The 24,180-nt window shown below is 40.0% G+C and overlaps 1 protein-coding gene across 1 annotated transcript; it reads left to right on the top strand.

The window, feature by feature from the left end:
* Positions 1 to 8,997: 8,997 nt before the first annotated feature.
* Positions 8,998 to 20,360, top strand: fam83b (family with sequence similarity 83 member B). The gene is made up of 5 exons (XM_061039629.1): positions 8,998 to 9,181; positions 12,390 to 12,863; positions 14,424 to 14,588; positions 16,152 to 16,276; positions 17,814 to 20,360. The coding sequence occupies exons 2-5, from the start codon at positions 12,414 to 12,416 to the stop codon at positions 19,837 to 19,839; spliced, it is 2,766 nt and encodes a 921-aa protein (XP_060895612.1). The 5' UTR covers positions 8,998 to 9,181; positions 12,390 to 12,413; the 3' UTR covers positions 19,840 to 20,360.
* The last annotated feature ends 3,820 nt before the right edge of the window (positions 20,361 to 24,180 follow it).

The raw sequence follows: 24,180 nt of genomic DNA, 5'->3' as shown, positions 1-24,180 counted from the left end.
CAAGAAGGGTTGGCATTATTTAAATAAAGAAAAAAGTAAAGCTATGGATGAAGTCGTGGAGGGGGAATAAACATGGGTTGATTTAAAAATCTGCAGCCCCGGAGATTACTCTTTACATAACCTCACACAACGGGGAAATCTGGCAAGATAATCTTCAGAACCAACAAAAGAAACAAGCTGATGCTGAAATTGTTTTTCTTCTTGTGCACTCTCTGGAGTACAAGTAAAACAGCTATTGGTTTTATCATTTAAAGAAAGGCCTTTGTCAGCTTAAAAAAAAAAAAAAAAATCAAACATTCAGTCGACAACATGTCCACCGCAGACATCTGACATCTTGTCTGAAAAGTGATGACGTGTGTTAACAAGCTTACAACAAGCTGGAAATGTGTGACAGCAGCAAGTGGATGTCCCTGTGCTAAAAAAAAGACCTCGAGCGCCAATGCCTCTTCTTATCAGTATGAAGAAGAGGGTTATTAAGCTGTTAACATTGTTTGCATTCCAAACTGTAAACCTGTCGTGCATCTGATGAAATGCAGACATCCAGCACAGCAGATGTCTGTCCATCCAACGTGACACATTTTACTGCCAGCTTAGACTGGAAGTTCAACGACCGAATAGCTGAGTCTGAACCCTGTACACACACAAAAACACATTCCATCAACACAAAATATATCAGATTTTAAACAGTGAAAAGATCAGACTGTGATGGAAGGAGGAGTACATTTGGCGTGTAATGGCACAGTCAGAGTTCCTCAGATGAGAGGAGTTATGAATCAGTGCTCACAGTTTGGTTCACATCAAACGGTTGATTCACAAAAACGATGAACAATAAGAAGGGGATTTTCTTAAAGGAGCAATATGTAAGATATCTACTAACCTGAATCATAAAATGACCTTACTATATGATCAGACATTAAGGAAACATGCTGTGTTGAAGTGCTGGCTTCTCTGACAACAATGCAGCAGCCAGTATGTCCTCCTCCTAACTTTAGATCCTGGTCCTGAATGCTCTGGATTTGTTTGGACCAGAGAAGGTATACGCGGTTTACAGACACCCCGACTCAGCCGTTTTGGACATGCCTCGCTTTGCCAGGCAAACGGCAAACTAACAGGTGTTGCAGTGATGGAATCGGGCAAGCTATCTGGCTCAGATAGAAGTGATTGTACCCGACCTAAAAAGCCTCTGCATGTTTCTAATAAGCTCCACGAGCAGAAATGTGCTCAAACTAGGATCAATACTGGAGATGCTTTTGAAAAATGGTGAGAGGTAAGCGCACAGAAACAAGACCCATGCAGAGCTGGCTAAACACTGAAGCTTCAGTGTCCGCATCGACTCCAGGGAGGAGGGGTTGGGGGGGGAGACAGCTCCCTCTAATGTTTTGAATTTACACTGCAGTACATATTTCAAACGCTAGCTGTCAGAGTAACATGTTGCCCCCTTTAAACAACACAATCTGTTTTTAAGAAAAGGAAACGATTGTAACTTCCTCGGGGAAGAGGGCCGGCCAAAGTTCATAAAGGTTATGCGTTATGCGTCGGCCAATATGTTAATATCTAAGACGAAAACTTCCCTTTGGCAGGAACACACAGAGAGAGTGCTCAGGACTAATCGTGCATCATGCTCTGCTGGAATAAAAACTCCATAAATAAAGTATTCTGTTACTTTTTTTTTGGAAGTGCAGGAGGTCACATTGGGTCGTCAGGCCGCCACTTAAATAAAATACAAATGAATGGTAGGATTGAGGTAACAGAGATTTCAGATGATAAATCCATGTTTTGATGTTAGTTCCCTGCCATCTGGACTGAAAGAGAGAGAGGGTCTTGGGTTGTCCAGTCTGATGTGTTTTAGTGTTTTAATAAATACATATTTACCTTGAGAGGCAAGAAAATGTGGAAGCCTGAACCTCCGTTTGTGCTGACATATTTCTTGTGTACTTTGAAGTACTTACCATGGTGGTGTTATTTGATTGCTGTGGCCTCACCACACTGATTACTTCCTCGTTCTGCAGATCAAAATCTTTCCCATCGCACAAACCAAACAAGCTGTTATCAACCACCTGTTATAAACAGGTCAAACAACTCTCCTTCCCGAGTGTAAATATGTGGCTCTGCAGATCGTTGTTCCAGCTTCTACACTCAAACCTACAATTGAAATCAGCCGACACCTTTCATGTCTCAGATAGTGAGAATGTGTCGTGAACCTTACGAAACAAACGTTACTGTCATCATCTAGAGTGCTGATTTCAATAATGCAGGATATGGGCCTATTGTCCACAGACATCGATTTTTGCACCGGCAGCGCTGACAACAACAGATTCAGAGCGCTTCTTGTTTATTGTTGCCATGGTTACCTCCACTTCCCTTTGTGCTAACTATTAGATGTTTTATAGCTCTGTGTGCTTAATATTTGTTTTTATTTAAAGGATGTATCACCAAGAAAACTTGAACTTGGAGTCTTTTCCTAGCATTAACAGCTCTAGACCTGGAAATTGAACCTTGGATAAGTCAAGTCAATTGGTTTATCCTCCGCCATAGTCGTTTACAACGCTGATACGACAAGTCCCGCCCCTTCTTGATTTTCATTGGTAAGTGTGGGAGAAGAGACGTTGAAGGGCGCCACGCTTTTTCAAAAGTTGAACCGTTTTCAATTGAGACTATTTGAGCGCCGTGCCACTAAACAGCTGATGCTGAGGGCATGTTAGCGCCATCGGTTAGCGCTCAGGACGCTGACAATGAACTGCATGGTCTTGGTGTAAAATGGGCACTGCCAGTGCAACAAAAAAAAAAAAAGCTCTCTGTGGACCCAGGCCGTAAAGGTGTGATGATATTATGAAATATTGATTTTAATTATGTGTCTGCTCAGTGTGTTACTCAAAGGAAAACCATGCTTAATTATTGTAACCCTCCAACACAAACACAGTCCTTAGAGACCGAGTCTTTCCCTGAGTATGTGGAGTGTAATGAGTGATCAGAGTGATCATGCTGATCTTTATCCAGCCCTGTGTTTCACTTATTTGAAGCTCCTCGTGGAGACATAACAGCACGTCACTTGCTCAGACTTGCCAGCAGGAGACAAGAGCAGCCTGAGGAACTGATCATGACGACTGCACCGGTGCCGAGATTGGGTGTCACAAAAGGTGACTCACAGGGAGATCACTTCAGGAGGAGAAACTCCCGAGTCTGAGTACATACGTTACTTTATCTTCACACGCCCAGATCCAAGACGCAGCTTAACAATGCCAGAGATATCTTGTTCTTTCTTTGTGGCTCTTTTAAGGCGTAGCTCTGCAGAGCTACCAGACACGTTTCTGTCTGTCTGTCTTAATAAAATAAAAACACAGTGATTACATGTCAAAATTGTTGAATATCTTGATTGCATTATCATTGTTTCCTGCTAAGCATTTTCAGTGATGATGATGATGATGACGATGATGATGTAATCTAATTTTCCACATTAATTTGATCTAATTAAAGTTTTTTTTGTCTTAATTATTATTAATCATGTAATGAAATTTGGAATGGATTTAATTTCCTGACAACGTCTCAGTAATACACGTATAAGATACAGGAGATTTGGCAGGAAAGGAAGAAATGATTTGTATGAAATGTTGTTGCTAAGATTTAATTAGTGATAAAAAGAAGAAAAACATGTTCAACTGAATTCATAATCCGTTAATCATCTTCCATCTTATGATGACAGAATAAAAAGAGAACATGTCTCATCACCTCAAAGTCTCATAGATGTTTAAAATGTGCAGCTGAATCAGGAACATGATCGGTTGTTAGTGTCGTTTTATCCTGTCAACGCTTTGAGGGAATAATGTGATGATTTTGAAAACAAAATTGATGCCTGTCTTGCAGGGAAGTAAGATGCTAAATTGATTCCATTTCACATGGACAGCATTTATGGTTAGCTTAGCAAAGTTTAACATTTAGTCTCTAGCTTGCTTTTTCAGGATAATGAAGTTGATGTTTAAACACATAGTCGGGATGAAACAAAAGAGATATACAGTGTATATCAGTGGTGTCCAAACTTTTTTTCTTGCGGGCCAAAATTGTCGTGTTAGAATCGCTCGCGGGCCACAGGTTTTTTTTTTTTTTAAATATAGTTGAAAAAATAGTCAAATCAAATATTTTGATTTCTTCGTTCTACTTTATTTGTTTTTTTTACGTGGTTCATGTTTTTTGGAAAAGCTTTCTGTATTTAGCTCAGGTCATTAAACGGTTAAACAACAGTCCGCTTGTTTGCGAAAACTTTGCATACGTTTTTCTTCATAGTTTACAAAAAAATGTGGAAAATAGTAAAAGCTGTAGATTAAAAAAAACAACAACATACATGTTACTGAACATTTTCTATTTTAGGAATATTGTTCAGCCCTTGTTAACATGAAAAAGAAAAATAGGATAATGTGCCAATCTTAATCAAGGCCTCGGGCCAAAACCTTCTGATTCTTCATTTGAAGTCACGGGCCGCAAAAAATCCCCTCAAGGGCCGCAAATGGCCCTCGGGCTGCACTTTGGACACCCCTGGTGTATGTAACTTAAGTCTTTCCCCGAGGATAGCTACGTTTACAAGCTAGCTGTAGCTTCATGTTTAGCTAGGGTTGGAAGTATTGGGGCTAGTGTTCACTTGTGTTGTTGTTTGCGCTCGCATCGCCCATTTTCAGTACAAAACCAATGCAGTTAAGCAATCTCGATCCTCGACGTCAGCTGTCTTCAGCCGCTGCGCTCAATAGCCCCAGTCAGACAGCCTGTTCAAGGTGAGATATTTACGCCGCTGTGACATATTGCTGAATGTTGCAGAGGCGTAATTGGTGGGGACAAATTGATCTACCTCTGTAGTAGGGCTGGTTAAAAATATTGAATCATCAATGCATTGCAATTATTATTTTCCCAATTCAGTATCGATTCATACTAATACTAATGACGCCCCTCTCCACTTAGGGCACTCTGGGAGCTGTTAATTCAGGTCAGGCACAATTGTGCACTTCACACTTTACATGTAGTTTTTGTCCATGCCATTACAGCACTGTTATGTTTATTACTATTTTGTTGCAAATTCAGCTCAGGCACAAATATGCACTTAAATGTTTATTCATTTGTTTTATTAAAAAATAATGCAACGATATAATACATTTTTTGAGTCAGTTTGTTCTAAACCACAAAAAATGCACAAATAATTATTTAACAAATATCAGAAGGCACTGTGATGAGTTATCCGGGCATTCCTGTCAGCATATTAGCCTATTGATCAAAATCGAATCGAAATCGAATCAAATCGTCACGCAAAGAATTGAAATCGACTTGAATTCTGAGGTTTTGGACAATACCCAGCTCTACTCTGTAGCGACTTCAGGGGTAGTAACAGAGTTGTTACAGGGGCGAGACAGGATCGGCGGAGCCAGCGGAGGAGAACGGCGCTGTGTGTGTGTGTGTGTGTGTGTTCATGTCTGAATGTGTGGGTGTGTGGAGGTCCCTGCTGTTTCTTTACAGGTTGTGCTTTAACAATGCTGTCCAATATAATACTTATGTAGAATCATTATGAATGTAAAAAAAAAAGACGTAATGACGGCGGAGCTTCATTACAGCACTATTGCAGAAATGCACTCTAAAAAGGGCTAAACACACTTGTACCTGATCAATCTAAATGAAGTATGGGCGAGACATCTGATATCAGCTTTGTCAACAACAATGGTGGAAAATTATTGGACTCCTCTTTTCAAGGGGAGAACTTCAAGGGCTAAAAGATAATTTTTTTTTCATGCCTTTTTTATGTGAAATTTCCCTGAATTAAATATATTAGGCACGTGGAGCAACTTAAAGCAGACTTAATGGGCACTACAGAGGGAAGTGGAAGTGCATTGAGCCCCTCTTTGTAACCTAGCAACAATAAGCTCTGGTGAGAAGCACTCTGAAATTGAGGTTGTGGGCCCTGCCAGCACAGAAATTGCTGTGAATTGACTCAGGCCCGTAGTCTTCTTACGTTAGTCCTTCTTACGTTACAGACAAGAAAGCAGATAGAGCTATTTCCCAATAATTATTTCTTAGAGTATGTATGCCAGAACTGACTGGGAAAGTGTCTCTGGGAAGACATAACCTCGTGTGCATGGTGCATTTTCATGTCCAGGTATTCGGATGTGAGGTCAGTGTGTGTGTGTGTGTGTGTGTGTGTGTCTGTATGCTACTGCCGGTGGGAGGTCCGGTGTCATTTAACAAAATGTTAGGTAAAGTCTTGGGCTTGACACCTGGGCTGACCTGAGAAAAGCTCGAGGGCTGATAGTGGAGCGCCGATGATGCTGGCTGACACCCAAACTATAAGTTCCTCCAACACTTGAAGGTAACAGCATTCTTCCTGTCACCCTGCTGCCTCACAGGGAGTTGTGTCTGATTAACGCTTAGCAGCTGTATTTGATTTCAGTGAAGAACTGAGAGACACACACACATACACATAATCACATGCATTTTGAGAAGTATATTTGATGAACTAAAATCTCTGCAACTTGTTTATTTCGTCTGTGAATAATTTCTCAAACACTCCTTGTTTTGTTTCAAAATGTTTTCAACCTGAACTTCCAAAAATGTGCCTGTAGCGAGGCCATCATCGTCCAAAAAGTAAAGTCATTCTTCAACTATAAGACACTCAAATGCTCAAAAATGAACACTCTTATGCAATCCCACTGAAGAGATGCGATGATTTCAGTTTTTAGGTGCAAATATGTAGCATCCTTAAAAGTTAGAGATATTAAATTCTAACGCCTTTGTGCATCACCTGCATGAAAAGGACTGAATGCCAAAGATCAGATGTGGATGGTGCTAAAGAGGGATTACTGCGTGGCAGTCTTTACATAAGGAAACCTGTTTGCGTCACACCGTGTTATGAATGTTTCTGTTCAGTCTTGCATGTCAGCAGTGAAAATATGTGCGTTCAAACATAAGAAAAGACAGAGAGAAATAGAGTGTGACATTTTTGATCAATGCCAGAAACAAAGTGCATGAAATGGAACATCTTTGTCAAATAAATACACAAAGATAATCATGTTTACTTAAACATGTCATGAGGATTTAGGACCCCATTACCTTAAAGGTTAGGACTTTGTGTAAAATGTAAATAAACAACAGAATGTGATAATTTGCGAAACAACTGAATCCCTGAATATAACCGAAAAGAGCACCAACACAACATATGCAATGTTGAAACTGAGAAATGTCATTTTTTTGTTTACAGATGATAATATTTTTAATTTGATTCCAGCAACATAGGGTCCTGTTTACCACTCCGAGTCTGTTGCATAATTTTTCCTTTAACAACATTTTGGGACCTGAGGAGATCAGTTTATGTTATTCTGAAAGCAGAATATTTTTCTAACCTTGCTTAATGAAGGATTTCAGCCGTTCAACATTTAAAGGTGTCCTTTGTCTTATTTCACCCGACATCAAGCTCCATCTTCAATGGGTTTATCACCCTGGACCACTTGAAAACCCGCTTATCCCTGCACTCTTTTACAACAGCAATGTCCACAATGTGGTTTGGTATTGTCTTGCAGTAATGAGCACGGCCTAAAGTTTGCTATTTGGCATCATATGTTGTTTCAAATCCTGTTTATATGGTTCAGTATTAATGGTGCCTTCACAAATGTGCAGGTTACCCATGCCATGCACTAATGCACCCCCACACCAACATGAAAACTGGCTTTTGAACTGAGTGCTGATAACAAGCCTGATGTTCCCTCTACTTTGAGTCTAGAGAACAGTTTTTACTTTTAATTCACACAATGTCCAAACTTTTGGGGACAATGGGGTAGTATGTGAAAATGATGTATTCTTCTGCAGCCACTTAAAAAAAACTCAAGCGGATGCTGTTTTAGCTTTAAGCCCTCAAGGGAATAATTTTGGTCAACTGAAATGACAGATGACGGCAGCTTTCACCATCGAGATGTGAGATAAAACATAACGAGCCAGTTTCCTAAGAGACCTAATGAGAGCTGACCGAACCGGGTTTAAAAATGTCAACCAAGAATGCACTTTTGTTATATGTTTAAAACCTCTTGAAAGCAAGTTTTAAAAACAAAGAAAGGAAGAGAAAACCATAAATCTCCAAGTAGGTTGTAAGAATTTTTGATACCAAGTGTTTTAAAAATGATACAATATTTGTTATTTTTATTGATCAATAGTATCCGAATGTAAAAAGCTTTAAATTAACTTCAAATCTTTTGAATCAAACGCTGCGACTTTGAGAGGCAACATTTCCATATTTGTGCAATTTAGAAGGTGTGCATGAGTTTGTCTGCACTTTTCTGTTAATAAAAAACAAGAAAGTAACCAACATTGATGGACTTGGACTTAAACTTTTGTTGCCGTGGTATTAAAACGGGGATCTATATCCTGGATTATTTATACCAATGTTTTTTGGTCTTTAGTTCTCCTCCCCTTTTTTTTTAAAGTTTAAAGTTTAAAGTTTGAATGAGGTTTAAATTTGGTTTGATGATGATGACAGCCCTAATATCCAACATGGCTTCATGCTATGCTGCATCTTTTTAATTAAACAGAAGCATTTGTTTCCTCCCTACAGACGCAGAAGCTGTGTTCTCACCACAGTTTGTTGCACTCCGCCCTGATAGTTCAGCCACTTCTGAAGAAAGAAAAAAAAAAGGACGTAATGGTCTCTGGTTTATTTTGAGTGCATTAGAGTCTGTTTGATTCTAAAATATATATCTGCATGCAACACAGAAGTGCAGCTTGATTTGGTCATTTCAGCCCCTTCATGTCCAGTGATACAACAAGGGACACAAATTTCAAAGAGCTCTTCAAATGAGGAGCAGAGCCTGTGACACTGACATGCTTGTCAAAGCCTCTTTATGCCCGTCATTATCTTGATTTTCTTCTGACTGAACTTTGTCCCTGAAGAGAGCAGGGAAGAGGTGGGGGGGTGGCTCCACATTTCAAACAGGTTTATGACTGCCTGTGAGCAAGTTTCGAGCCCGCCTGATTTGCATGTCAAAACTGGAATCCACACCCTCTATCTGCAGACTGCTTGTCGTGTCGAGACACCTCCTTGTCTTTGTTCCTCCAGCTGCGAGACAGAAGCTCCTCTAAATATTGACCATAAGCTGAACACATACACACCTGACAGAGATACTCTGGGAGCAGTCGAGAGGATTTTCACTAAATTCACAATCTAAATGTAAGTGACTGTTGCTGGGCTTTAGAGACTAGTTTGTAAAGTAGCTCACTGTGCTTTTAAAACCTCTAAGAGGGTTCAAGACAAGAAAGCTGCTCTGTGGGGAATGTCAACTGGCTTCAATTTGAAATGAAGAGTCTACACAGCGAGGGGGCTGAGATGACATCTGTAAACATAAATAGGCTGTTTACACAAGATTGGGATGTGCAGTATGTATTCCTTACATGTAAAAACGAAAACAGAAGCTACATTGTTAGATGACACCGTGTGACATATCTATTTAAATGATGCACCGGCTGAGTGTGCACAATCGCTGATATCCAAAACTTGTGTCAGCATATAGTTATCAAGCAAACAGCAGAATTAAAGGACAGCCGTGCCTGCTGATTCATTTGTTTCACTTTACATTTTACAGGATGTTTAATTCTCCTGAAAGTGAAATGTTGACACAATCTTTCCCACAAAGCAGCTTTATGGCGCTTTATAATCACTAAGTAAACTTGTTCTTGTACTTGGGCTGTTTTCTATATGACAGAAAACACATTCTCTAGACTAAAACAACAAGACTGAGAGTCTCAAACATCACCTGTTTCTGACTGACTGTAACAGATGTTTGCTTTCAGCCGGGGGGGTTTTAAGGGAATTTATGATGTCAACTAGGGCTGCACTCACAATGATTCCACAATTTTAAATGTAGATATGATAACAGAGGGATATGCTTATGTTGAATACCTATTGTTTTACTTTGAAATAAAACATGCTTGGTCTGTTTAAAAAAACAAATGTTGCTTTAGGACTGTTTTCTGACCCAGGACCAGCAGAAACTCAGACTCATACAGACTCGTGCACATTGTGTGATGTCTCTTAAGTCGTTTTGATGTTCTCGTAACTCAAGTTGCTGCTCTACTTTCCATCCACAGAGCACTTTTTGTTTTTACTAGTAAAAATCAAACAATACCTACGACTGTTTTTATAAAACGGCATGAAAGAATTGAGTCCAGGTCATCTACTATTTTCTGTTTTTAATCCAAACTCCTTCACACTGTCTCAACTGCACAAATACATTGGCAATGATTTGGTATGTTGCCAACCTATTTGTGCAATTTAGACAGCGCTCTTTCGCATGTTTGCTCATGGCGGTTTTTGGTTAAAAACAATGACTGGAGACTTTATTTTTTATTTTTTTAATCTTCAGTACTTTTCGATTCTACTGATTATTAAAGTAATGGAGATTGTATCGTGTTAAAACATGTGGTATCAAAAAGTATCAAAGGACCAAATTCTTTTAACCCCCTTAAAATCAGATTGAGATAAGATACATTTATTTAGATAAAGGTGCTTGAAATAAAAATAAGTTTGATTAAATCTTTCAGAGGGTTCTCTCCCCTTTGTAAAAAAACAAAACAACAGTTTTGCAGGAGGTAGGGACTTGTGTTGGGAACAGGCGAGTGGCCAGTCCTGGTGCAGACCATAATATGGGAGTTGGTCTGGTGGCTGGAGAGGTGCCAGGTCTCTTCCAGAGTACCGCAGAGGTGCCCTTGAGAAAGGCACCGAACCCCCCAAACAGCTTAGGGTGTAGCAGTGTGTTTCAGCCCCACTCTGACGTCTCTCCACTAGTGCATGTCCACAGGTCCTGTTTGTGCATGTGTGTCTTTCAGTCCTGTTAGAGTGAGAAGCAGGTCTCTCAGTAACAGAGCGTAAACCTGAATTTCCTCTCAGGGATCAATCAAGTACGTGATTTAGCCTTGCATCATCTGAGTCCACCTGAGAATAATGCAACTGAGAATACTGAGACCAAACATGCGGCTGTTTACTTCTCCACAGACATGATTGATTTCCTTTCACCTCACTTTAACTGGGAGGTGCATTACAGGTGACATTTGCCCCATGGCCATGAGCTGCTCGTCATGCTTTAAATCCTCAGTGTGAACAGGTTAACTGACTATAAATGATGAGTCAGGTGACGTGATGAGGCTTGTTTGAAGTGAATCTCATTTCATCCATTCCCAGAGCAGGCATGTATATGTTAAAGTAAGTCCAATTATAGAGCATTGCTGTGTTTTTGATCCTCTTCATGTGCTACCTAAATGTGTGTACATAGGTGTGATTGTGTGTACCTACTGTGGTACACACAATCCCAATGTAAACAAACACTGGGACCTTTTTAAAAAGTACACAGAGTCACATGAAGCTACTGAGAAACAAGCTACCTGCTTAAAACAACAAAAGGTGTTTTTCTTTCCTTAGATGTCCCAGTAAATCATCTGATTCAGACTCACTTAAACCGAAACGAATAACACTGAGACACCGGTATAATTACAGAGTATTTATCAGTCTATTCTAAAGAAACCCAAATGCACTGTAAAACCTGTTATCTTCTTACTAAGGAAACCTGTTGTTCAGTCTTACTTAGGAACTGTTAAGTTCGCTATTCATTAATGAGCTCACACAGTAGTTAATGATTTGATCCTAAGGCATCGAACTGTCAAACAGACTTTTACAATGCAAGATATCCTCAAATCATAGCAAGAGTGGCAACAAGATTTCCAGTAAAAAAGCCACTTCTGGCTGACATGTTTAAACATCTTATTTCAAGATATTACAGGCAAAAATAAGGCCTGAATTTCATCAAATCAGAGTCAAAAAAGAAAATGTGCTTCAGACTAGGTGCTAAAGACTACATTGACCTTTCTCAGGAAATTTTACTTGTGAAGTTTCTTGAAATAAGACATTACTGTACATCTCATTTTAAGAAACTTAACAAATTTGAAAAAAATCTGAAAACGCAGAACTGTAAAAAAAAAAAAAATCCCCACTGGCAGAGTTTGTTTTTACTCATTACAAGCAATGAGGCCTTATTTTCCCCTTGTAATATCTAGAAAAACAAGATGTTTCTTTGGATTTGTAAAGGAAATGTGGCTTATAATTTATGTAATCAGAAGTTTTAGACTAGAAATGAGGCAACTCCACTCGCTAAGATTTATGTTTTTTCAGTGTGTAGTTTCGTAAGATGTGTTAACACATTTAACCTAGCCATGTACTGCATTGTGGTTGTGCTAAAGCGTTGTGGTTTGGGTTACACAAGAGACATGACATTTTGTCTTTGTGTTATCGGGCACAACAGGAGCCAGCTTTACAGCATTCTTCACCCTCTTATGTTTGCTCCATTATCCTCTCACATAATTTTATTGAATTTTATTATCCCTGACAGGTCCCACTGATACGATCGGGAGAGATGGGGTCTCCAGAGTTTTCCCTCTTATCGTCCTTGAGAGGGGAATTTAAATCAGAGGAATACATCCAACCCCACTACAAGGAGACCTATCGGCTGGCGATCGATCGCCTGGTGAGCGGCGGCAGAGACAATTACCAGGAATTCCTCAAGGGGGAACGTATCGGAGGCTTCCTCTCCGACGATGAGATTCTCTTCATTACTGAAAACGCGGAACAACTTCCCCCGCAAAACCATGAAGACGAAATAAAAGGTTCACCGGACACCCAATCGTCCTCGGGGACGTACTGGCCCGTCCACTCGGATGTGGAAACACCAGATTTGGACTTGGGTTGGCCGGAGGTCATGCATGAGCTTATACAAACTAATATAGACCTGCTGTTTCATCCGGCGAGACAAAACAGCCCCACCATCAAAGAGGTGATCCGAAAGAAGATTCAGGAAGCGAGACAGGTAAACACAACCGCCTGTGAGGCTGCCGCCATGTGCTCAGATGTTCAAGCTGTCAAATCGGTCTCGGAGCAGCAAATTGGCTCAGGTGTTTTCTGCTTATTTAATAAACGTTTAAGACCGATGTCACTATCCAAACATCTTCCCCCATCAAGGCAGCGGCACAGACTTAGTATGTTTTCTCATTTCCAGTAAGGAGTGACTAATGGGGTTGTTACGGTCAAATCTGGTTTTGCAACTCAGCAACATTAGCAGAAAGTGTGAGAACCTGACGCAGTGTTGGCACTACAGTAGGGCGTCAGATCTTTCCCACAATGACTCAGTAATTTTCAATTTGTGCCAGTGTGAATCATATAGATTCAGAAGTGTTAAAGCTCAAAATGATGGTGGTTTGTATTCCGTTAGTATTCCGTCGCATTGATTTTTACAACCTTTCAGCTGCTTCAACGGCTCTTAATTAAGTCCAATTACACAGCGAAGGACTGATGGGAGAGGTCTGCAGAAAACAAAAATACAGCGCGCCGTCTGACAAAGAGCTAATTAAACGATTTTCCTTCCTTCACTATAATTACAACCACCGCAGTGTGAAGCAGCCCAAATTGAATGTGGATACAAATGTCACGCCTGTCAGAAGAGATATTTTGGTGAAATATACGCCTACATACATCAAGGTAAAGAGACTAATATCTTGACATTTCTCATGTTTGATCTGAGGGACAGACATCTCTGAACAGAAAGTTCACAAGACATTAAAGGGGGAAATATATTTATGTCAACACCATGAAATATAACAGGATGCGAGTTCATTAGAGCTCGCAGCGTGAGCACAGAATCAGTGTTGCTTTCAGTCTTTTCAGAACGCACGATGTCAGGATGAATCTGTAACTCTGTGATATGGTGCTGAAATATATGAGGGAATGTCAACCAGGATTTGGGATCAATACATGTAAGGTAACTTACAGGCACAGAAAAATGATCTCTTATAAATCCCCTCTCACCTTGTATTGATCTCAGAAAAACTCATATTGGCTGCTCTCACTGAACAGTCCGTCTCATGCAAGCACTCACAATCTGTTACATTTTACTTCATGGTCGATGATATTATTGAGTGTGTTCTTGCAGAGGTAATAATTTACTGGAATCACAAATGGGTTTTTTGCAAAGGTTTATTTTAGGGCTTTTTATGCCTTTGTTAAAGAGACAGTACAGTGGATAGAGTCAGAAATTAAGAGAGAGAGAGGGAAACGACCTGCTGGTAAGGAGCCACAGGCTGGATTCGAACCCTGCACCCTAACAAACTACACCTTTTTCATAAGACAGGTGTGCTGGAGAAGACTCAATCCATTAAAACCTGCACACTGAAACATTGCCAGTATATTTGTGCTATTTAAACTGTGTTCAGGAGTTTGCCTGTAATATTTGGTATAAAAAAAGAACAAGAAATAAGCCTAGGGTGCCTTGGACTTTTTTTTTTATTGGCTTGGTATTGAAATAGGTATCGTTTGATTTGGGCAAGTTTTAAGTTCTGGTACTGGACTGATCCTGATTCATTAATCTCCACAGGTCATTGCCATTGTGATGGACATGTTCACTGATGTCGATTTATTCAAAGAAGCTGTGGATGCATCTTTACGAGGAATCCCGGTCTATATCCTTTTGGATGATTTCCATCTGAAAAGTTTCCTCGCTATGGCTGAAAATCAAGACGTAAAGATTCAACAGCTCAGAGTGAGTATGGATTTAAAACAGCCATCCATCAATACATTTTATTTTCAACGTGCTAATTCATGAAAGTTTTCTCAAGCATGCCTTCATTTTTCTCATAATATACACAACAACAACAAATTTTTCTAATTCATTTCCAGTCTGGCTTTTTTGATCTAGTTTATGCTTTTTAATGACAAATCTACATTTGGGTCACTTCTTGTTCAACATTTTGGTTGCCTTCACACCTATAGCTCTTTGTATTGTTCTATTTACGTTGATAAAATGATTCAGTGTGAAAAAATAAATAAATTGTAAAGCGGGCCAAAGCACACACCAACTGCCCACTGCATAGGTAAACAGATTGGAAGAAGTGGTAATCAGGGCTGTCAAATTTTAAATCCCAATGAATCCCTGGATTTAAACAGTTAATCGCATTTTCAAAGATCCATTATTTTGCATTTCAAAACAGTTTGTTTTGTTACGCTTTTATTTTAAATTTTTGTACTGTCCTAAACTCAAGGTGCTAAATGCCTGTTTGGATATAAATCTGTTTTTGGAACTTCCTGTAGATCGAATGTTATGACAACTCACTACGGCTCAAAAAGTAAATAAAATCAGCCAATGGGAACAGTAAATGAAGTGAAATGTTTGATGTTACAAGATGTATATTACGTTTGACTTGACAACTAAGCTGTCTTGCAGTTTTTTTTAAAGTAAAATGAGTCATTAAAGGCACAGCGGTGTCGTTCTTTTCAAACATTGTAACAACAGGTGGCTAACCTAAAAGGGACAAAATATAAAGTGACTCGGACCATTGAGATAATGCGTTTTTACGCTGACAGCTGAAGTTGTAATCGAGTGTGAGGCGTCAACTAGTTATTCGGCCCAGTTCTGGCTTGATTGCATTCTCACGGCAAATGAATCGCTCGAGGTTTCAGTTGAAAGCGAGACCTCCTCTTCTAGGCGACGTCGTCTCGTTTGTTTTAGAGTGCGATCCCTGTGTTCACATGTATCCAAAAGAATACTGGATACAACTTTCATGTCTGAGGCCACAGCCATGGGGTATTTTTCTGGTGTCATGGAAACAGGAACATACAGCCGGCCAACTCCAATCTCCAGAATGTTTCTTAAACACCCAATGAGTCATTACTACACTTGTTACACTTGGTTTTGTACAGATTTAACTGACAGGAACATGATATGAAGTTTAATTTGGGATTTTTTTTTAGAGGTGACAATTGGTGGATTTTTATTGAAAAGAGCCTAATCTATATAAGTCCTTTTAACAGTGCTGACAAATGTCTTTTGCTAAATCCAAACCTGGTTCTTCCTGTTTTGGGCGGGTTGTAATTATCTGGGCAAGAGATGTAACAGACTCAAACACACCCTATCCATTAAGTACACATCACATGCCAGCACAAACAACTATGGCAGTGCTTCAACAAGTACTACCCATTTCTAATCCTTAGAGTGATGTAATCTTCACAGAACATCTTCTCAGCTGCTTATGTGATGATTGACATACTTATTACCTTCTGCTGTGATATCTTTTCTGAAATTTTCCTGTCACTGCTCCTACCACAGAACATGAGGGTGCGCACCGTGAAGGGTCAGGATTACCTCTGTCAATCAGGAGCTAAATTTCATGGGGCAATGGAGCAGAGGTTTCTTTTAGTCGACTGCCAAACAGCCGTTTATGGATCATACAGGTAAATGAAACTGCAGTGCAAGAAGAGCCGTGGTTAAGACCACTGAGGTGTAAACTGAACGCATTTATGAAGCCAAGCTCTACTTTTATTTTCACTCTGTAGAAAATGTCATAATTTAAACTTTTCTTTTGGTTTAAAGCTCCTGTGAGGAGATTTTAGCTGGTTATGAAACATACTGGAATTATTACTGATATCCCATAATGAGCTACAGAAGCAGACCATCTGCAACAAGATTTACTATTTCTACATATTTTTAATGCCTGTTGTTGTTGCTAGTAGAAGAGGAAGACAATGAATCGATTAATGTAAAAATTTAAATTCTTATCTTCTGAGATTTTAAATAGATTCACAACTTCCAAAAATCGATTTATTTATTTTTTGGCTAATCAGTCACTCCCTGCTAAGTGCTAAGGCTAGCTCTTTAATTCAGTGGAATGCCAAATGGAGCAGGAAGAAATTCAGCCAGTCTCACAGATGAGTGGAGTAGATCCTGAAGCATGAACTAATTCAAAAATAGACTTTGAATCATGAATCCAGAATCCTTTTGAATCAAAAATAGATTCTAAGTCGAATCATGACCCCAAGAATCGAGACACCCAAAGATTTCAAGCCCTAGTTGCTGGGTAGATTAGATTTAATTAGATTAGAAGACTTTATTTATCCACAGGGGTGAAACTCATTTGATACCTTGTAAATTGACACTCACAACCAACAATATCGACATTACAGTCCCAATACACAACAAGCCTATAAATAATAAACACCTGGAGGGGTAGATGTCAGATGAAGTTCTTAAGTCGAGCTTCTGATGACCTTTTTTTACATGGAAAATATTGTTAATAGAAAGCAGGATGAGATTTTTCATCAGAAGACAGCACTTTTAAGTGTACAGGACAGGATCAGCAAAGACGACTTCGTGCACGGGGGTCGCCAAAACAAAAGCCCGAACAGAGGTTCCTCACAGGACTTTTAAAAAATTTCTATAAAATTGGGCAACAGTTATAGAAAACATACCTAGAATGTTTACCTAGAAAACATAAAAACAATGTAGAGGAAGCCTGTCCTGGTATAAGCCGCAGCTTCAGACCTGGAACTTGTACTTCTGAAAAAAGGAAAAAAGACTTGTCAGATCAGTTTCTCCTCTGCCATTGTTTTTGACAAAAAACAATGATATCAGAATACATTTGATATCAGAAGTCCTGACTTTCTTGATGTTGATTGGTCAGTGACATAGAAGTGACATTGACGAGTAAGACTGTGTTCCAAAAGTTTAAAACTAAGAGCACTGTGAACGCAGAGACAAAAAGCAGCTGGCAATGAGGGCGTTTTTGTGCTCAGGCCGCCGAGCGCTGATAACCTGAACTTCATTGTTTTTTTTTGTTTTTTTTCTAGAAAATCGCGATGAGTTAAAGTACAAGTACAGTACAAACAGTACAACAGTATTAAGTGGACACAGGCCCATACAGCAGACTTTTCTGTTACATATTAGGTATGTTTTTTCTGTGGTAAATTTGTAAATGTTTGTCTTTATTTGCAGCTTCTCCTGGTCATTTGAGAAGATCAATCTGAGCATGGTGCAGGTCATCACAGGACACCTGGTAAAGTCCTACGACGAGGAGTTTCGAACTCTCTACGCCCGCTCCAAGGTTCCGGCTGAACTTTGCCCCCCAGAGGGATCGTTCCAACGCAATGGATCACTTGGGCGGCAGAATTTGCCAAAATCTCATTCTGCCCAAAAAATTGACCGCAGGGACCAGTTGAGGCATACGTTAGACACAGTGTATAGGAAGACCTGTGAGAGGAAGCTGGGCACCAGAGACTTTGAAGACAGGCTCTTTGAAGAGGACACCAACAAGCTCGGGCCTTTGGGCGAAAACGGGATCAGTGGTCCAAACCAGATGCCCCCATATCAGTCAACAGAGGCCATGGACTTCTTGAAAAGGCACAGCTATGCCGGTGAGAGGCAAGGTGGCTATGTTCCAGAGAACATCAGACCCAGAGCGAGCAACTGGAATATCTCCAGAGAAGCAGGAAATGGAATCAACAACTACCACATGGACAATTATTTGCCACAGATGTACAGAGGTCAAAACATTCGTCAGTCCTACAATGGCAACGACAAACAAGTTGTGTCCATTCAGCAGAACATGCCATCACTGGAGAATACGTCAAAATCGTTCATGCGCACTTTGAGGATCGAGTCTTACCTCAAAAACCCAGACGTCCCATATGGAGACTCTTTGGACCAGTCTGAATCAATGGACAAAGCTAACTCCTTCATGCAGGGAAGAATGAGGACTTCCCTTGCTTTCAAGTCCACAATACCAGAGCAAATGGAGCCAAACCGACACATTAACAACTCCTCCAATTATGTCAACTCCTCAACAGCACAACACACTCCTTTGCACTACTCGTCGATGCAGTGGAATCCAACATCAGCCACTGAAAACAGAATGAATCAGGACGAGTTCATGTTGAAGAGGCAAAGTTCACAGGTTTTGGAAGACCATCGGAATAACCCGACCTATGGTCAAGGTAGAAACACTACGTACCAGTCTGTATACTCTAGTCTCAGTAGAGCTAAAGGTGGACACATGATCACAAACCCTGATATTGGGACAGACAGCTGGAACAAGAGGCACAGCGTGGCAGATCCAAGATCAAACACTGATTACAAACATGAGCCTTCAGCCAACATGTATGGTGCTTATACAAGGATGCAAGCAAACAGAAGCACAACAGGGATCAATGCACAGAATGGTGGATACGTGTCGAATCTTAACGAGGATCAAAGATCTGTGTCTCACTATGATGTCAAGAGTATCACAAGTACGAAGAGCCCCAGTATTCCCAATTGGGAGCCACCATTAAGGACTGTGTCTGCAGCGGCTCTGGACCTGAATAGAAAAGAGTTGTCAGACAAATCCCACAGCATGGTCTCTCACCTTTATCTGAAGAAGAGCACCAAGACAATAAAGTCATTATTACACATACCAGAGAAAAAAGAGAGTTCAATGAGTAACTTCGACACACAGAGTTGGAAGTCAGGTACAAGTACAGACACCATAACAGCCGAGGATGATGAGAAGATGTCAGGTGAAGGAAGACAACGTTACCAAAGCACAAGCAACTCTGTCAGGTCCGCTCCGGGACAAAGGAGATACCCGCTAGAGGACGACCATCTAAAACCTTCACAGCCTCGATTCGGAACTGAGGAGCAACGAAATCCACCACAGAATCCAGTCCCCAAAACCAGTACTACTGCCGGTCTTGCAAATAGCTCAAGGACAGACCCTGACTCAGAAAGCTGGAGCAAAGATCGCAGCAGTGCCGGGACTCGCCCGTACAGCAGATTTGAGCCTTTCTGCGCGTTGGAAAAGAAACACCCTCTACGCTTTGCACACAGCTTCGGAAGCACACACATTCAGGATAAAACCAAAGGCCCTCCAAAAGTAGAGTTTGTTACAGATCACAGCGTCGGCCGGGCTTCACGAGGGCACCATGAAAATAAGCTGGAGAAATTCATCCAACGAGTAGGAAACCTCATACACAAGAACAAGTAGTGACAACAGCTCTTGCACAAGTCTTACTCCACAGAGGTTACTTGATGGATACTCAGGATCCTGGTTGCTAACCATTTGACTTTTTATGTCTATTTTATGTTTATTTGATTTTCTAGTCTACATATAGACGGAATAATCATTTTTGTGTAGCAGGTTTTTATTCTGTGTTGACTATGGAACTGTTTACATTTCGACCTTTGCTCTTTCTTTTGTACAGATGCACTATTGAACAAGATTGCACAAAGAATATTTTATGTTAAAACGTGCAGCAGGACTTCAGATACTAGAGTCTGTATTCACCTGTAGGTGTCTGCATAACACAGGGATTACCATACCAAAGGGTCACTCTGCAATGCTGTTTGACAGTCAAGGTGAAGGTGTTGCAAGCTAACCACTTATCCATGTGATGAAAACAAACCAACATGCCACTGCATTCTTCATGTCCATGTTTTACTCAGAGGTGTTGTAAGTGCTATGGGGGGTTGCAATAATTTTGAGTAGTAAAATAAAATAATTTTTTTACAAATTTTTCATTGACTTTTTTTTGAAGAAACAAAAAGGACACCTTTATTCAGTATTTTCTGAACTGCATGATTGCGTAAGGAAACACACATTTGTGAATTGCCCTTGTGAACCTTTTCATTGTTTGAGTTCCTTGAGGCCAAATTCAATGGGCACGATGAGAACAAAGAAAAATACAAAACCTGTGTCAAATGTCCCCTTGTGTGACCCTTCAGGTATTTTTTCTTTCGTTGTCAAGGTGAGAGTCTTTTGGAAAACATAAAAGAAACATGGTTTTAAGTGCAAAACATCCGCACAATCACCAGAAGATCTTGTCTAAATGTTTATGCTGCATTAGTATTAAAACTGAATAGTCAGGGTTTTCAATCACATTTTTCATGGTGGTTCTCATCCAATACCACAGTGGTAAACCGGTTATTTTGAAGCAAAGAAATAAAAAGCTACTGATGCATGTTGTCTGCCACTTACAACTTGCTTATTTCCAGCTTTAAGATTTGACTTCTGATATACTGACAATTATGAAAATGGAAGTGATTAAAAGACAATCTTCTTTAAAATTGGAAGCAAGTTGCCAATTTTCCACTTCAGGAAACGGCAGCACGGTCAGCTTTCAGAGAATTGTTTTCAGAAACTTTTAAGCTGATCTTGATTAAGTAAATCAACCAACAGATTATGAATATAACTCAAAACAATATGAAGAAGAATTAACCCAAACTAGATGAATTAGAGTACGACTACAGGAACAAGAAAAACTCAAACAATCAAAGAAAAAATGTCCACACATTTGGAAAACACTCACTTGCTCACTTTATGTAAACAAGCCAAGCCTGGCTCTGACTGCAGGATAATTGGGCAAATTTGAGTTCCCCCGTCCAGACAATTGCGGGGGGTGTTCCCGACTCGAGGCTGCTAGAAACTGATTATCTTCCAAGATTATCTAGTAGTGTGAGTTCTGGTATGAATATACAATCTTAACCTCCCCAAATCTGCTCGAAGATCGTCCGGGACGCCTCGATTTATATCCAACATGTTTGATATTAAGGATTTAAAATCTTGATGTTTACATCATGCAAAGATCTGGTAGAAGTCGTGTGTAACTACAACAACCGCAAGAGATGAGGGAGGACAGTAATAAGTGGGCAGTGGTGGCGACTGGCGGCAAGATTGAAACCCACACAGGTGAGCAGGACGACTGGAATGCATCTGACAGCTACAATCTTACCTCCAGCTCTTGCTGAAGATATAGACAATCCATGTTGTCCACGTCGCTCCAGACATTTCTTCAACCAAACTTGTTTAAAAAAAAAGTTTTTGTCCTCTCTGCACAGAGCATTATAATCAAAAATTCAACTGCTGGGGCGCTGGTGGCGCAGTGGTTAGTGCGCCGCCCCATGTATGGCGCCAATAGTCTTCCAAGCCCAGGTTTGAATCCAGCCCAGGCTACTTTCCCGCAATGTCATTCCCCTCTCTCTCTCCCTGATTTCTGATTCTATCCACTGTCCTATCTCCCAAAAAAGACAATAAAAACCTGCAGTATGTGATGTCGCATGATTGTGATTACAGAGAAGAATATCTGTTGAGATTCTCATTATGTGTGTGATGCTACCCAATTTAAAACTCCTGCAGTGACAGACACTCTGGAAAAAGTATTTTCTACATCAATCACTGACTCGTTAAATATGTGTCACATCATGTGTCTAGAGTAACATGATGAAGACAAAGTGTTATAAATGAAAAATCATTTTATATATATTTTTTAATTAGATTTCATTATTTATAGCTTTAAAAAGAATCTGAAACAAGAACTTAATCTTAGTGTGAAGCTTGAAACACCACTGGAGTCGTTCAGAAATAATAAACCTTCAGTTTGTGTTGTTTGTCACGATGGGTTTGAATCTGACACTTAAATGGCTCAGAAAATAACAGTGATTAAAGTCCAATAGTTTCTATGTAACTACACGTTTGTGACACAAAAGTATGAGAGAAAGAAATACCGACATGCTACCCAAGTAAATATTTTTGCACAAGATAATGGAAATACATAAAAAGCAATTTAAGATCAGCCTGTACCACCGAACATATATTATTTTACTTGTTTATTTGAACACATAACCCACAGTCTATCGAGGAGGGAGTCAAATGATGCAAGCCAAGTTTAATTCTACTCCTGAGTGCTGCTAAGAAAACACTATCATGCTGTGTTCATGAAACTTTTGTTTAAACATCTGCTACTTTTAGGACCCTTATGCTGAAACGAGACCTCCTCTTTCTATCTCTCTGGAGTTATTTTTCTAATTTCTTCAGATTAATGGCAAGAACATGGTTACAATGTCCCACTGTAACAATCAGAGTTGAAGGGGAAGGTTTCCCTCCCCAAATATTTGGTGAACATGTTATCAATGGAGACGATTACAAAAGGGTACAACAGGAAGGTATTTGGATGTATTTGGTTCTTTCAAGTAAAAAATAACAAACCATCGAGACACTGGTGGCACAGTGGTTAATGTGCGCGCCCCATGTATGGAGGATATTGTCCTCCAAGAGCTCGGCCCGGTTCAAATCCGACCTGTGGCACCTGTCCTGCATGTCGTTCCCCACTCTCTCTATGATTTCCAGATCTGTCAAAGATCCTATCTCTCCAATAAAGACATTAAAGCCTCAAAATTAATTATTAAAAAAAACAAAAAAACATGATTATATAAAAGAAGAAGAACCATTTTCAGGGTGCTGATGGTCTATCGGTTAGGTCACGTCCAATGTACAGAAGAGTACAAGTCCGACCTGGGGCTCCTCTGCCTCACGTCTTTCCCCACTCTCTCTCTCCTGGTTTCTGCAGAGTATTGTCTGTTTCAACAGAATTTCAAAGGGATTGCACCATATAGATGTACTGTAACATAAGAACCTGCATCTGCCTTTGTTTTATCAGATTTCTGCAAGCAGCCAAAATCCCACAGGAAAAAATAAAGTATGACTCCTCCCGCTCTATCATAACCTAACGTTAAAGCTTTATCTTTAATATCGTTCTATCTTGCACATTGACTGACATTTAAAAAAAGTACAATTAAATAACATAATCCATTTACTTTCACTGACATTGTACTTTCCCTGAATTTGACCTGATCTGACCCTCTCCCAAACTGCTCTCCACAGCACGGGAAAGGGTGTCTGATGGGATTCAAAACGTTCCCATCCCATTTAATGAAACTCACGGGCAAGAAGTGTGAAGGGTGTGTAAACATGAGCTCCCAGTGGTGAATTCACAATTTATCACACTGGGATGGTGCTGCTTGAGTGACAGAATCAATGATGACAGATAGTGATATAACAACGTTTTTTAGATGATGGCAGTGATGCAGGAATGTTCACTGCAGCTGCCTTCTGCCACCGCAAATAATAATGATAATAGCTGTATATAAAAAGTTAAAACATGAAAGTAAAAACTGATTCATGTGCACTGGATAAAAAGAGAAAAAAAATTGCAGGTGGATGAAAAAAGAGGGTCCAGTGTATAAAGCAAACAGCCTTCATAAATAAATGAAACCAAAACAAATGAAGGTCTAGGTCTGAAATTGAAAGCAGCTTTATTTAAGTGTGTTATACTGTCTACGCTCCTCAGACAGGTCATGAAAAAGTCTTGGAGCTCCAACAGCAATGCACAGTCATCTTTGTTTAGACATCTGACATGTGACACATCACAGATCTTTTGTACCTAAGGAACTCAGGGAAAATCCTGTGTGCAGCGTGTTCTGTGCTCTAAACGACAAAATGTTCTGTCTGAAGGTCTGGAGGGCGTCCCAGCTGTGGCCTTGCTTGTAGTCC

Source organism: Labrus mixtus, chromosome 6 (genome assembly GCF_963584025.1).
Source record: "Labrus mixtus chromosome 6, fLabMix1.1, whole genome shotgun sequence".
NCBI classification, from domain to species: Eukaryota; Metazoa; Chordata; class Actinopteri; order Labriformes; family Labridae; genus Labrus; species Labrus mixtus.
The sequence above is the reverse complement of the archived record's forward strand: the minus strand, read 5'-3'. Positions and strand labels throughout refer to the sequence as shown.